The sequence below is a fragment of the Panthera tigris genome, chromosome B2 (genome assembly GCF_018350195.1).
Source record: "Panthera tigris isolate Pti1 chromosome B2, P.tigris_Pti1_mat1.1, whole genome shotgun sequence".
NCBI classification, from domain to species: domain Eukaryota; kingdom Metazoa; phylum Chordata; class Mammalia; order Carnivora; family Felidae; genus Panthera; species Panthera tigris.
The window spans coordinates 44,268,922-44,282,155 of record NC_056664.1 but is presented as its reverse complement, the minus strand read 5'-3'; the positions used below and the strand labels follow the sequence as shown (position 1 = coordinate 44,282,155).

Here is a 13,234-nt window from a genome sequence, read left to right as displayed (position 1 = left end):
TTTAGGTCACGTGTTTAGAAATACGGAGTATGTTATATGGGAGACGGAGACTTTACCGGTGGGTTTAGGAGAACACATCTTGATTAGTTAAATGTGTGAAGAGGGACACAAAATAAAGGAGGTGAAGCCATGATGGTATCATATCCTTGTGACAACAAAAATCAAGTGAGCCACGGATATCATTGCAATCAGATCAAGGAATTAGAGGTCTTGGTTAAGACTGGACTATATAATCCTTCCTAACTGTTCTGGTAATCAGACTTCTGTATGCGAATGAAAGAAATATTAATTAGGGATTGAGTAAAGCAAGGCCATACTACTTTCACGTAGTGGAAGGGACTGGGCTTGAGTTTAGCTGGCCTATGAATGGGAGTTGGACAGGGAGAGCATACAGCCACTAACAGGGGTACTACATAGATGGGATCCTTGGAGCGTCTGCGCAGGATCACACGTAGGTGGTGCATGTGCACTTGTTTTCTCTTCACCGTAAAGAATCCAAGTGAATATGAACCCATGTGGTCTGCTCTGGTCTGGCTATTGCTGTGACTGCTCAAAAGAGTCCTTCTCCATGCCTTTCACTGTGGGGCTGAACACATAAGGGCTCTTGGGTTGATATTCTTAAATACTAAGATTACAAATAAGCTCTTCCTGTTACTTTTCTGTGTGCAGCAAGCAGCCTCCTGATTGTGACCTGCCTTCACGTACAGCTTGAATTTAGGAAGCACACTGTCCAAAGGACTTCAGCGTCTGGATCACTTGCCAAGTGTGTTTCTCAGTGTGAAGGGGCCAGTGCCGTGGTCCGATCATCAGTTTCAACGAGTACGGTCGAAGTGAATCTGTATTTGCAAGGCCAATTTACTTGGAGGTTTCATGAGTCAGGTTTCTAAGCTCAGGGTCATGCACTGTGGCAGACCAACAAGGCAGTGCCACCCTGGAGATCTCTGCTGGTTAGCCAGCTGTTTTGGGAACATCTCTCTATCAGCACGCACTGTCTCTTTTCCCTGACGACTTCCATAGCTACCTGCGGGATCTTGAGAGATTCACTACACTGTATTAGCTAGGAGCATGGCTTCAGAGCTGAACAGACCCACAGCTAGTTCCCAGCTCTGCCACATACCAGCTAAATGAACTTGGGCAAGCGTCTCATCCTCTGAGCCATGTTTTTCTCATCTGAAAAATGAGGATAACACCACCTGTTTTACTAGGTTCTCAAAGACTTAGCACAGTGCCTGTCCTATGTGAAGTACTCTTTCTTTCTCATTTATATTCCCTGAGTCTCACGCACAAAGAGAATGGGTCAGATTCAGTAGTCTCGGTATTCCTTTGGACTGGGATATTCTCCCTGCCCTCACGCCTCCTGCCCCTGATTTTTTCACCAATGGCCTCACCATCCTCACAGTCCCCCACACTAGACATACAAAAGTCCCATTTCCTTTGTTCCCTCCCCACCTTTTACATAGAGTCAGTTAAGTCCTATGGAGTTAACCATATATGTCTCTAGAATATATCTTTGCTCCATTTTTACAATCATCTCCAGGATAGAGCGCGGATAAAACTTCCTTTCTTGGGTCCTGGCTTTAAATGTATCTTCTGTATTGCTGCCAAAGTAGTCCTGTCCCCAAACAAACCTGAGTACTTTCCTCCCATGATTAAACAGCTGCTTGCTTGCTCCGGGGTTTTACCTAAACCAGCAAACTGACCCCGGTAAGGTCCTTTTATAACCCAGTCCATAGGTACTTCTCTAGAATTCTGTCCCACCACGTCTCCCCTGAGGACCTATTCTCCAGCTACACCGAATTTTCTGCAGTTGCCCCAACCTACTGGGTCCACGCATGAGTTGATCCCTAGGCTCATACTGCTTTTCTTGATAAATGCCTATTGATCTTTCAAAGCTCGGATCAAACGTACCTCTGCAGAAGACTTTTGTGCCTTCCCAAACAGTCAGAGCCATGTTTACTTCACTACCCGTGTTCCCCACACATTTTGTTTATACCACTAGTAGAGCAGTAATACAAACTGCTTAGTAAGACCATGTCCTCTGGAGTCAGACTTGCTGGGTTTGCCTCCCTGATGCCACGAATTGATAACTACCTAGCCTGGCTGAGTTCTTTATACTCTAAGCTTTTGTTACTCCTCTCTAAGAGAGAAATCACAATAACCTACTGAAGAGATTGTTGGGAGAGTTCAGTGAGTTAATCCGTGAAAATGATTAGCACGGTGTTGGTGCTCTTACCAAGTGATTTAATAATGTTAACTTTATTATTTCTGTAATTTTCACTATTTACATGTCTACATTTTCCATCACATTATAAGCTCCTCTCAGGCAAAAAAACTTATTCCCTAGGGCTACCAGCACTTACGATAGTGCCTGGTTCATGGCAGGCCAAATCAAAATCCTCCTTTCCATTAAGAAACATCCATAGATTTGAGATAATTTCAAGATATAATCTAGACAATCAAAATAAGGTTTTACACTTGGGTACACTTTTGGACCAGCTATTGCCCAGGGCTTTGGCTACTAAATCCATGTTAATAGATACCTACTATTGCTTGGTGATGTCACTTATTCTCAGAGCTTCAATTCCCATCTATATGTAGACAGTGCTCCCCTCTAAATCTCCATCCCCATATTTTCTGTAAGATCCAGATCAATATACGAAGCTAGTTATCTAGACCTCTGTTCTTAGATGTCCTATGAGTATTCAAAACTTAACAAATCTAGAGCTAAACTTGTTATTCTACCATGAAATCATCCCTACAAATGATCTCCGTGTTAGGATATTACATCATCCGTTGCTCAGGTTGGGAATCTGGGAATGAAACCCAGCATTTCTTGCTTTCTTTGACCATCTTCCCCTCCTCATCCAGTCATGCTTGTCATGCTTCCAGCTCCTTGCTTTCTCCTAAATTATTTTGTAGATCTATCTTTTTCTTTCCCCATTGTGATACTCTAGTCCGCACTATCATTATGTCTCATCTACTACTGTTCCTGGCCTTTCTCTAATCCACATGGCAGCTGGAATGATCTTTTTAAAAATACACGTATCATCAAGCCGGTGCCCCTCACTCTTATGGGTCCTATGACCCTTTCCACACTGATCTCTGCCTCTCTCTGGCCTCACCTTGTACCTCTCTCCTCCATGTCTTCATGCCTCGGCCGGCTGGGTTTCCTTCAGTTCCTCGAACTCCTCGTGTTCTCTGTCCATTCCAATGATTCCCTCTACCTAGAATGTTTTTTCTGCTCTTTTTATCTGGCTAAGTCCTACCCATTCTTCAAAACTCAATTCTAAAGTCCATTGTCCATGGAGGTATTCTTAATCTCCAGGCCTAGGCTGTATGCACTTGCTATATATTGCCATAGCACCATGCACTTTTCCTCTACCACTCATCACTTCCAGTTTTTTATTCAGTGTTTGGCCCTTATCAAACCAGCAGCTCTGGCACTAGGGCAGGGGGTGAGACTCTTCTGTTCATCCCCCCAAACCAGGCGTTGAGTACAGGGCTTTGCTCAATTAATATTATCATATTGTGTAAAGTATTGATTGTTTGAATTTCTAAATGCACGACTCAGTCTTTCAAATATGTTCTAACTTACAAAATCCTTGAGTACCCTGTGTTTATTATATATGTTGTTACTTGAGTAAGTCTCACACTACATCTTTGTTCACCTCCATAAAAAATAACATCCAGACCTAATAAAAATGACATAAGGCTTTTTTACTAAGCAGAGCTTTGTGGTGATAAGTATTAATGGATAATGCAACATTTGCCATCAAAGTAACAAAAATTTGTTTGAAACAGTAACATTTCCACAGGAATGGTCTCTAGCATAAAATCTTTATACCTGTCCCAAACTACAGTACTTTGACTAAATAGACCACTAAAGGTTTTTAAATTGCAGAAAAACCCTCTCCTCTGGCTTTATAACAACAGAATATCAACTTATTTATTTCTGGATGTAACTGAATTATTTTACTTTATTCTACCAAGAAAGGTAACAGGACTCTGAGGAGAGATAAAAAGAAAACAAAAAAAGATGTAAAAAAAGAGAAAGAATTGTGGTTTGGGGGCAGAGCCATGCTAAAAACCAAAAGAGAAAGGGGAAAATATTTACAGATTAAAAGCAATTTAAGTACAAAGAAAACAAAAACAAAGGAAAAACCTGACGTTACCATTCTCAGCCAAGACGGTAAAAAGCCTTTATATAGACTCATGAATCCTTCTCCTTGAACAGCCTGAATCAAGCAGTCAGTTGATGATTTATACAAAAGTCCCCTAAAAAGGAAAGAAGACAGTTCTACTAAATTTCTTGTGTGTAAATGGATGTGTAAAGAAAACATAAATAAAAAATAGTCTAAGCAAACTTACTCTAATGAAACTTAAATATTTTCTGCTAGCTTAGAACAAATAATATTTGTAGTTCACTATATATAAATCACCTCTTTTGAGTTTAAAGGTATTTTCTTTAGATGTCTAAGGCTGACTCTTCTGATTCATCCCACCCTTAGTCTTATACTTAGAATTCGCTCTACCTGATCTCTTCCAGAGAGAATATAGTGTTTTATATCAAATCAAATTCTCCGTGTTACCTGTAAGTCATAAGCTTCTGAAGAAAGTGCTCTGTAAATTCTCAGCAGAGTATATTTTCATAAACTCTTTGAAAACAATAAAATCACAATAAATACCTTGTGTCTAAATAATATGATCATTAAATTAGTTTATATCCTCAAATGCACAGTACTTTTCCCTCAGACAAAGAGCAAGTAATTACATACAAACAGTTTGCTGGTTGAACACATGAACACACGTATTCATTTCTAACAAGAATAAATGCAGGGAAACATCTTAAAGAAACATTATTATTACAGACATTCGAACACATGAATAGCGAAGACTTTCTATCTACCTTCCTTGTTTATCTCGTGGTTGATTCATTATTCGGCTTTTGATGACATCAGCAGGTGTTCCCAGAATAGAAGCTACCAGTCCAGAACATAAACTGTAAATACAAAGAAACGAATTTGAAAGATAATAAACATAGGGGTTTCTAAATTTTGAGAAAGGGAAATTTGATATGTAGACAGAAAGAATGTATGTATCATTGTATTATTCTTCATAATGATCTTAGTTTACCTTAAAGTCAATGCTTAATGAATTCACTAAAGAGGTAGAAAAAAGAAAAACTAAAAATAATGTCCGGTCGACAAGTATACACGGAACACCTGCTGGTGGCAGGCACTCTTCTAGGCAGTGGGGAAGACACACCCGGTCCTGTCCCTGAGGCACTTAGTTGGGAAGGGGCAGAGAGGAAATGAATAATTTCAGATGCAGGTAAGTGCAATGAAAAAAAAAGACAAAATGGGACAGTGTGCTAGGGAGTAACTGGGTGACAGGCAGCCGGGGAGAGGCTCTGGGGCAGCAGCAGAACTGAGACCTGACTGGTGAGAAGCATCCGTGTGAAGACACGGAGGAAGAATGTTGCGGGCAAGAGGAACAGCCCAGGAGAAGCCGTGAGTCGGAAAGTGCCCTTGGTGTGCTTAACAGCCAGAAGGCGGCCAGCAGGGCTATGGCGTCCTGAAGGAGGGAGGCCAGCCATGGGAAAGACTAAAGAAGCAGGCAGAGATCAGCCCATGAAGGTTGTTTAAGGAGTCTGATTTTATCCTAGATAATGAAAGGAAGTCATCGAGAGGATCGGAAGCAAGGAAATCACCTACTTTGGTTAATAGTTAACAAATAAGAAAAAGTTCACTCTGACCACTGTTTAAGCCTCACTTCACTAAGCTATTTGATTTGAATATAATAACCTTACCTTTTCCCGCCAGCCTAAAGGATCTTTCTAAAATACAAGTCTAACTATGCCATTTTTCCCTACTTAGAGGCATCTAAGACTCGCTCCCTATTACCTGATTTGGCTTCTACACTGGCTGCTGCACACATTACTCCAAAATCACATCCCTCTTTGCCCATTATGCTCTAACAACATAACTAAGTGTAGTTCTCTCTACTTCCCATACTATGTAACACCTCCGTGTCTTCAGTTCTTCCATTTGGAATGTTCTGCACCCCCATCCAGTAGGGAAATTCCTGTTTTTCTTTGAATCTATGTTCAGGCATAAGGGCTAGGAAGTTTAGGCTTATCCCTTCTTCCTTTATCCACCAAGGCTAATCACTCCTTCTTGAACATGGCATGTCAGTTACTCAGAAAAGACAAAATGGATATGGTCAGCCTACTGCAGAGTAAATCAAGATTCTGAGAAGATACTGAGAAGTTAATCAAGAGACTGAGAAGTGAAGAAACCACCAGCAGTTCATTATATATGTGGGCATGAGAGGCAATTACAGAGCATGAGCATCCACACACTGAAAACCCATGAACTTCTTGAAACTTTTCCATGAGAAAGACATATGATGAGTAAAAGGGTGGTTGACCTGAGTCATAGAGAATGGAAGTCCCATGTCCCAGAAGCCGAATCCGCAGACTGGGATCCTGGCAGTAAGCATAACGGCTTATAAACATAAACAGCCAATGGAAAGCTGGAAAGGAAAACCGTGGAAAACTTTTAGGTCCTTCTAGGACATCAAATACCTCACAAATACAGGGACCACTGGCTTCTGTGCCAAGGCTTTTGAAATCTCTGAAGGCTCTATGGCAGGAAGTTGAAGCTACCTTAGGAATTTTCATACTCTCTCTCACTCTAGGAAGTACCCAGACTCTGTCTACCTCTTTCCAGCCAGGATTTACAATTCAAAGGAGAAAATTACTTTAGAAATACTTGAATTCGAGAGAAGGAAATCATATAACCTATTTCATATTACAGCAAATGACCCAACTGTATGTCATGTACATACAGCCTATTTCATATACTACAGCAAGTGACCTAATAACTCCTTGTGTCTCTGTCCACATAACAGCCATTGTCTATGTGGGAAGAGCTCTTGTTTCACCATATACTTTCCAGTAGGTGCACACAACTGCTCTTTTCATATTCTTTCCTGTTAGTTCAGATTCTTTGAAAGCTTAATACCATCAATTTTAATACACCTTCATATTTTCACACAGAAAATCTTAACTAACACCTAGATATAGTGTGCTTTGGCTAGACTTCTTTAAAAAAATAAACACTGAAAGAGCAAATAATGTGTTAAAGAGGCCTCAAATAAGCTGGTATCTAGGGTCAAAATGAAAAGATAGGGCAATAAAAGGAACATGGATTTTGCTCAAGCTACTTGCACTGAAATGGACGTTGCTGCTTTTTGCTATTGGCCTTTATCGCTCCTTGCGAGTAATACCCCCAAATGAAGCCCAGGCCACAGCTGAAGTGATAATGGACAGAAAGTGACCGGGTGAGTCTTCTGATCTCTCCAGAAGGCCCAATGGCTTATCTGCAAGACCAGTGTCAGATATTCCATCAGCACCGTTTCAGAGAAAGTGATCCTCTCAAGGATGAACTAAATAATCATGCTCATGTATCGTCTTCACAGAGAGTAAACTAGCCAGTTTTACCTCTCAATAGCCTCATGATTTGAAAAGAAGAAAAAAGGCGTGCCTGGGTGGTTCAGTCAGGTAAGAGTCCAGCTCTTGGTTTCGGCTCAGGTCGTGATCTCATGGTTCTTGAGACTGAGCCCCACTTTGGTCAGAAAGCAGAGCCTGATCAGAGCCTGCTTGGGATTCCCTCTCTCCCTCCTCCTCCTCCCCCTCCCCCTCCTCCTCCTTCTTCTTCTCCTTCTTCTTTTCTCTCTGTCTCTCTCTCTCTCTCCCCCTCCCTCCCTCCCACTCCATCCTCTCAAAAAAAAAAAACATTAAAAAAATAAGAAAAAAAAAAAAAGATTATTCTGGCCTTTCTGTTCTTTATCATCGCCTGACCATTAATTCAACTCTCCACTGTTCCTCTGCTTTCTTTGTTAAACATAACGTGTCACCTGCTTTCTCACCTCACTAAAATCCTGACTTGTCTTTTACTGTTCCTGCTCTACCCTGGGAGAGGTACTTTTACTTACACCATTTTTAAAAATTGTGGTTAAATAGACACAACACAAAATTTACCATTTTGACCACTTTTAAGTGCGCAGTTCAGTGCTTATATCATTTTTATTTATATCAAACTCATTTTTCCCTCGGTGTTGATGGCTCATATAAAGCTCTCTGATTGTACAGCTGCAATCCCCTTCAAGCCTCCATGAGCATTCATTTTATTCTATGACACAGTATCCAGAACTTCCAGATCACACAGCACTGTTTACTTACTTAGAGTTCATGGTTAGCAAATTTTGAGCTGCCTCATTATACCACACATATTCATATCAACCCATTAAAAAACCTGATCTGGTGGGTAGAGCTCAAAAATGAACCAAATGCCCTAAAACCTGAATTAGAGAATTCATTTTCCTAAAACCTGAATTAGAGAATAATCAGACTATGTTATTTCAGATTAGGGCTGGAATATATATAGCTGAAAATCTTATGTCTTTCCAAAAAAGACAGACATGTTTGGTGGAGTAATATACGGTAGGAAGATTTACGCTCGCTGGGAAATCCATGGTTCTTTGGTTAGAAGTGTGGTACTTCAGAGACCATTTGGATAGAAAGACAATGAAAAGGAAAGAGTGGCAATATCAGTGTGGGACCCCAGGACAGGTCTGAATATCCTGCCCCTAGAGTAAGTAGATCATAACACTGGAACACACAGTGTCTGGAAAGATGAGAGAGTCTCACAAGATGACCTGACTAGGTCGAAATGGGAGACGAACGACTCCTGGGCAGAGTGAACAGCATGAACAAAGACAGCGCAGGAAAGATGGTAAGGGTGGGTACACGTGTAATACATATGTGTACAAGGATGGAAGTAAGAAGCAGAAGGAAGCCGAAATCCTCAATTTCCTCTGAAAGAGGAGGCCAGACTATTGGCTACAGAAAGTATGGTGTAGCTTGGGAACACACGTGGGTGAGAATTTAGAATGGAAAGGATGGTAAGCAAAGACATATACAGAGATTGCCCTAGTAGCACTAAGGATAACACTTATATTTAAAGTGGAGGAATAAAGAAAAGCCACTCAAGGAATATTAAGGTGAATCTGAAATGAGGAATGACTTCTATCTCTATATCTCTAAATGTCATTGGTTTGACACTATTAATATACTTTTGGGGTTCTTTAAATGGCATAAAGGGTCCTGGAATTTGGACACATGATCAGAAGCTAAATAAAATCATCATAATGTTCAGGATACTAGATATTTATAAAGTAACCACTCCAATGGATAATTTGAAATTGTGTTGCAAAGAGATTAAGGTACTGCTCCTTCCTGGAGTGTTCTACTTCCTGTCTCTGTCAACACTCCAGCCCTTCAAAACACTTAGCTAATCCTGTCTTCTTTATAGGCCCCTCCAGATGGTTACTTTTTTCTTCCTCTTTGAATGCTACAGTAAGTAATCACTTTCTTTCAGCATTTACCTTATGTTGTTTTTATACTTGTCTTGCTTTCCCCTTGGTCAGCTCCTTGCAAAGGAGCCTGGGTTACCTTCTGTACCCACTGCGGAGCCCTGCAGGTGCCTTTATCAAAAAGATGCTCAAACATATCTGTGGGACTGAATTTGAGAACTGAATCACCAGAATCTGACCCCAGGAGGGTCCCATCAAGGTGCAAATATTTGGAAAGGTTTAATATGAAACATTCTGCACCTCTGTCTCTCCCCCGTTTTAACTGCAACTATTTTTTTTTTTTAATTTTAATAATCTCTTTTTTAATGTATTTTTTTTACATTTATTTATTTTTGATAGACAGAGAGAGACAGAGAACAGTGGGGGAGGGGCAGAGAGAGAGGGAGACACAGAATCCAAAGCAGGCTCCAGGCTCCGAGCTGTCAGCACAGAGCCCGACGCGGGGCCCAAACTCACAAACTGCGAGATGATGAACTGAGCTGAGGTCGGACACTCAACCGACTGAGCCACCCAGGCGCCCCAATAATCTATTTATTTTTAAATTTACATCCAAGTTAGTTAGCATATAGTGCAACAATGATTTCAGGAGTAGATTCCTTAACGCCCCTTACCCACTTAGCCCATCCTCCCTCCCACAACCCCTCCAGCAACCCTGTTTGTTCTCTGTATTTAAGAGTCTCTTATGTTTTGTCCCCCTCCCTGTTTTTATATTATTTTTGCTTCCCTTCCCATATGTTCACCTGTTTTGTATCTTAAAGTCATCATATGAGTGAAGTCATGAGATATTTGTCTTTTCTCTGACTAATTTCACTTAGCATAATAACTGCAACTATCTTTAAGAAAATTGTCCTTTGTAAAGAAAATCTGTCCTTTGTACTATCACCTTACTCTAAGGGTAATATCACTAGATTCTTTTTTTTTTTTTTTTTTTTTAATTTTTTTTTCAACGTTTTTTATTTATTTTTGGGACAGAGAGAGACAGAGCATGAACGGGGGAGGGGCAGAGAGAGAGGGAGACACAGAATCGGAAACAGGCTCCAGGCTCCCAGCCATCAGCCCAGAGCCCGACGCGGGGCTCAAACTCACAGACCGCGAGATCGTGACCTGGCTGAAGTCGGACGCTTAACCGACTGCGCCACCCAGGTGCCCCAATATCACTAGATTCTCAATCAAAAGAGACAGAAGGTTAGAATTGATGCCAAATATGCAAGGAAAGTGACACACACAAAAAATCAATCAAACTAAAATAATCACTTACCTTGATAAACCATGAGTCGTGATATTGTCCTCAAGTGGTGTATTCAGTACCAAATAGTGTTTCACTGTATCATAAGTGGTTAAATCTGGCAATTAACAAGAAAAAGAAGGCTGGAATATTCATTCATTTGACAACAAATGTCTTTCATGTTGTGAATATGTTAGGCTGGGGGCGGGAATGAAAGATACCATTATTGTTCTCAAGCAGAGGAAAGCAAGCCACAGATGGAGGGGGAGGAGAAGAGGAAGAGAGACAGACACTCAATTATATCGTCTGAACATCTGAATCCAGCTAAGCATAAAGTCAGCTCAACTGGTGGCCTTTCTCAGTATTTGAGCTGATAAATTCCTTTTTTTAATCCTAATTTAACTTGAGTTGCAATTCTGTCACTTACAATAAAAGGTCCTGACTATTACTCTCTGTTAAGCTTTTTATGTTTTTTTTTTCTTTCCTAATGACAATGCAGAGCTGTTAAAGAGCTTTAAACAGGGCAGTGGTATCTCACAACACTGGAGTCTTATAAAGATTACCTACAGTGAAGCACAGGGAAGTGAACTGTAAAGAGGCAAGAATGGATAGATGCATTTGATCATTCACTAAATGTGTGAGCGTCTAGCATGTGGTAGGCATTATTCTAGACACTGGGGAAAGAGCCATGGACAAACCGAACAAAATTCTCATTCTTTGTTGAGGGATGAACAATGAACAAAGAAGTAAACCACATGGCATTTCAGATACAAATAACCAATAAGGCAAAGCAAGGGGGATAAGACGACCAGAGGGTGGAGAAGAAGGATGTATATCAATTTTAAAGATGGTGATCAGAGAAGGCTTCTTAATAACATCTGAGCAGCAGCCTAAAGAAAACATGAGAAAATAGACCTTGGAGATAATCTAAGAGAAAGTGTTCCAGGAAAAACAACAGTATGCATTATATCCCTGAGGTGACAGTCAGCTTTGTGCGTTAGAGGAACAGTAAGAATACTGGTCTAACAGAAGCAAGTAAGTGTCAGAGAAGTACGAGTCCAGAGATGGAGAGCAACAGAAGCCAAGGGAGGGTTTTGAGCAGAGCAGTGAACTGATCTAAGCTATTCTTTACAAGGACTATTCTGCTTATTTGGCTGTGAGGAGACTATAGGGAGACAAGGCAGATGAGACATGAGACGACTGCATTTATTCTGGGAAGAGATGATGATGCTTTGGACAAGGGAGTTGTGGAGCGCTGGTCAGATTCAGGACAAGTTTTAAAGGCAGAATCAACAGGATTAGCCAGCAGACTGTATAGAGATCGAAAGAAAGGGATCAAAGGGGACTATAACATTTTGGGTTTAACACTCTGTCTGTCAGCAGTGCTGACACTTTTGGAGATGGTGAAAATGAGAACTGGCCAATTTAAAATGTTTTAAGTAAGATGATGGATTGGTGACCTTGATGGGAGCACTTTCAGATGCAAGGTGGCACACAATGGCTGTAGGGTGGGTATGGGGAGACCAGTTTGGAGGCTTTTGTAGTGATCCAGTGAGGGAAGATAAATTATACTTGGACAAAGGAGTGGCTCCTTGGACAAGAAGAAGTAGGTGGATGTGAGATTTAGCTAGGAGACAGAAGTGGCTGGACTTGAAGTGAAAGGAAAGAGACAAAAATCATGCTTAGGTTTCTGCGTTGGTCAGATGAGAAGGTGATTTTATCATATTCTGAGATTGGGAAGAATGGAGAAGGAAGTGGTTTGATAAATGAGTGTGGTTTGGACACAAAGCAATGTATTTGAGAAAACCTAAGTGAACATTCTGAGTAAATAACTGGGAACCTAGGAGAGAAATCTGAGCTACAAGAGATTTTGAAGCATCGAATTGAGAAACTACAATCAGACAAGATTCCTGATAACCAAAATATCCACAAGTATGATACAGTAGACATGGATGGACTGAAATGGCAAAATAATAATAATAAAAAAACAGATTTGCTTTCTTTGAGGTTTATGTGATATGTTCCTACACCCCTCAAAAAGGCTATCTGTTAATTTCCTAGAATCATATAATTTTGGTCTTAGAAATGATTCTTTCACTCATTAATTCATTCATCAACTGTTTAGTGACTACATGTTAAGGGACTAGGAAAATAATGATAAATAAAACACGGTCCTTGCCTTCAGAGAACTCATAATCTAGTGGAGATAAACATATACTAGAAAGCAATGGAATGAGGTACAAGCAATAACAGAGATAAGCACCGGGAACTTCAGAAACACATGAAAGGACATCTAACACAACATGGCTAGGGCAGGGTGGTTGTGGGGTTCAGGAAAATCACATGGTGGAGAGACACTTCAGCTGGTGCTAAGTGATGTGCAGGAGAAAACTAGATAGAAGAAGAGAGGGAAGAACAAAGTATGAGGTGAAGAACAGTGTGATATGTGTAGGCAGTGGAACCTTCTAGTTCGTGACTCTCTACTTCATTCTTTACTCCTCCATCAATGAATTGCTCAATTCCCCGAAGCACCAGTTGGATTGTGCAGACTTTCTGAGTTATGTGATGAAA

The 13,234-nt window shown here is 40.7% G+C and overlaps 1 protein-coding gene across 5 annotated transcripts in view; it reads right to left on the bottom strand.

Annotated features, from left to right (window-relative positions):
• The window catches only part of SLC25A27 (solute carrier family 25 member 27), a 30,960-nt gene that overhangs the window by 5,677 nt on the left and 12,049 nt on the right, over window positions 1-13,234 (bottom strand). For 3 of the 5 annotated variants that reach the window (XM_042986504.1, XM_042986503.1, XM_042986505.1), the window contains exons 6-8: window positions 10,697-10,781; window positions 4,907-4,999; window positions 4,173-4,275 (exon numbers count right to left, since the gene is read on the bottom strand). In XM_042986504.1, the coding sequence (XP_042842438.1) occupies window positions 4,173-4,275; window positions 4,907-4,999; window positions 10,697-10,781 (281 nt within the window). Of the gene's footprint in view, window positions 1-3,658; window positions 4,276-4,589; window positions 4,656-4,906; window positions 5,000-10,696; window positions 10,782-13,234 lie in introns of those variants that run through there. The other 2 variants (XM_042986506.1, XM_042986502.1) reach the window with 2 other exon arrangements.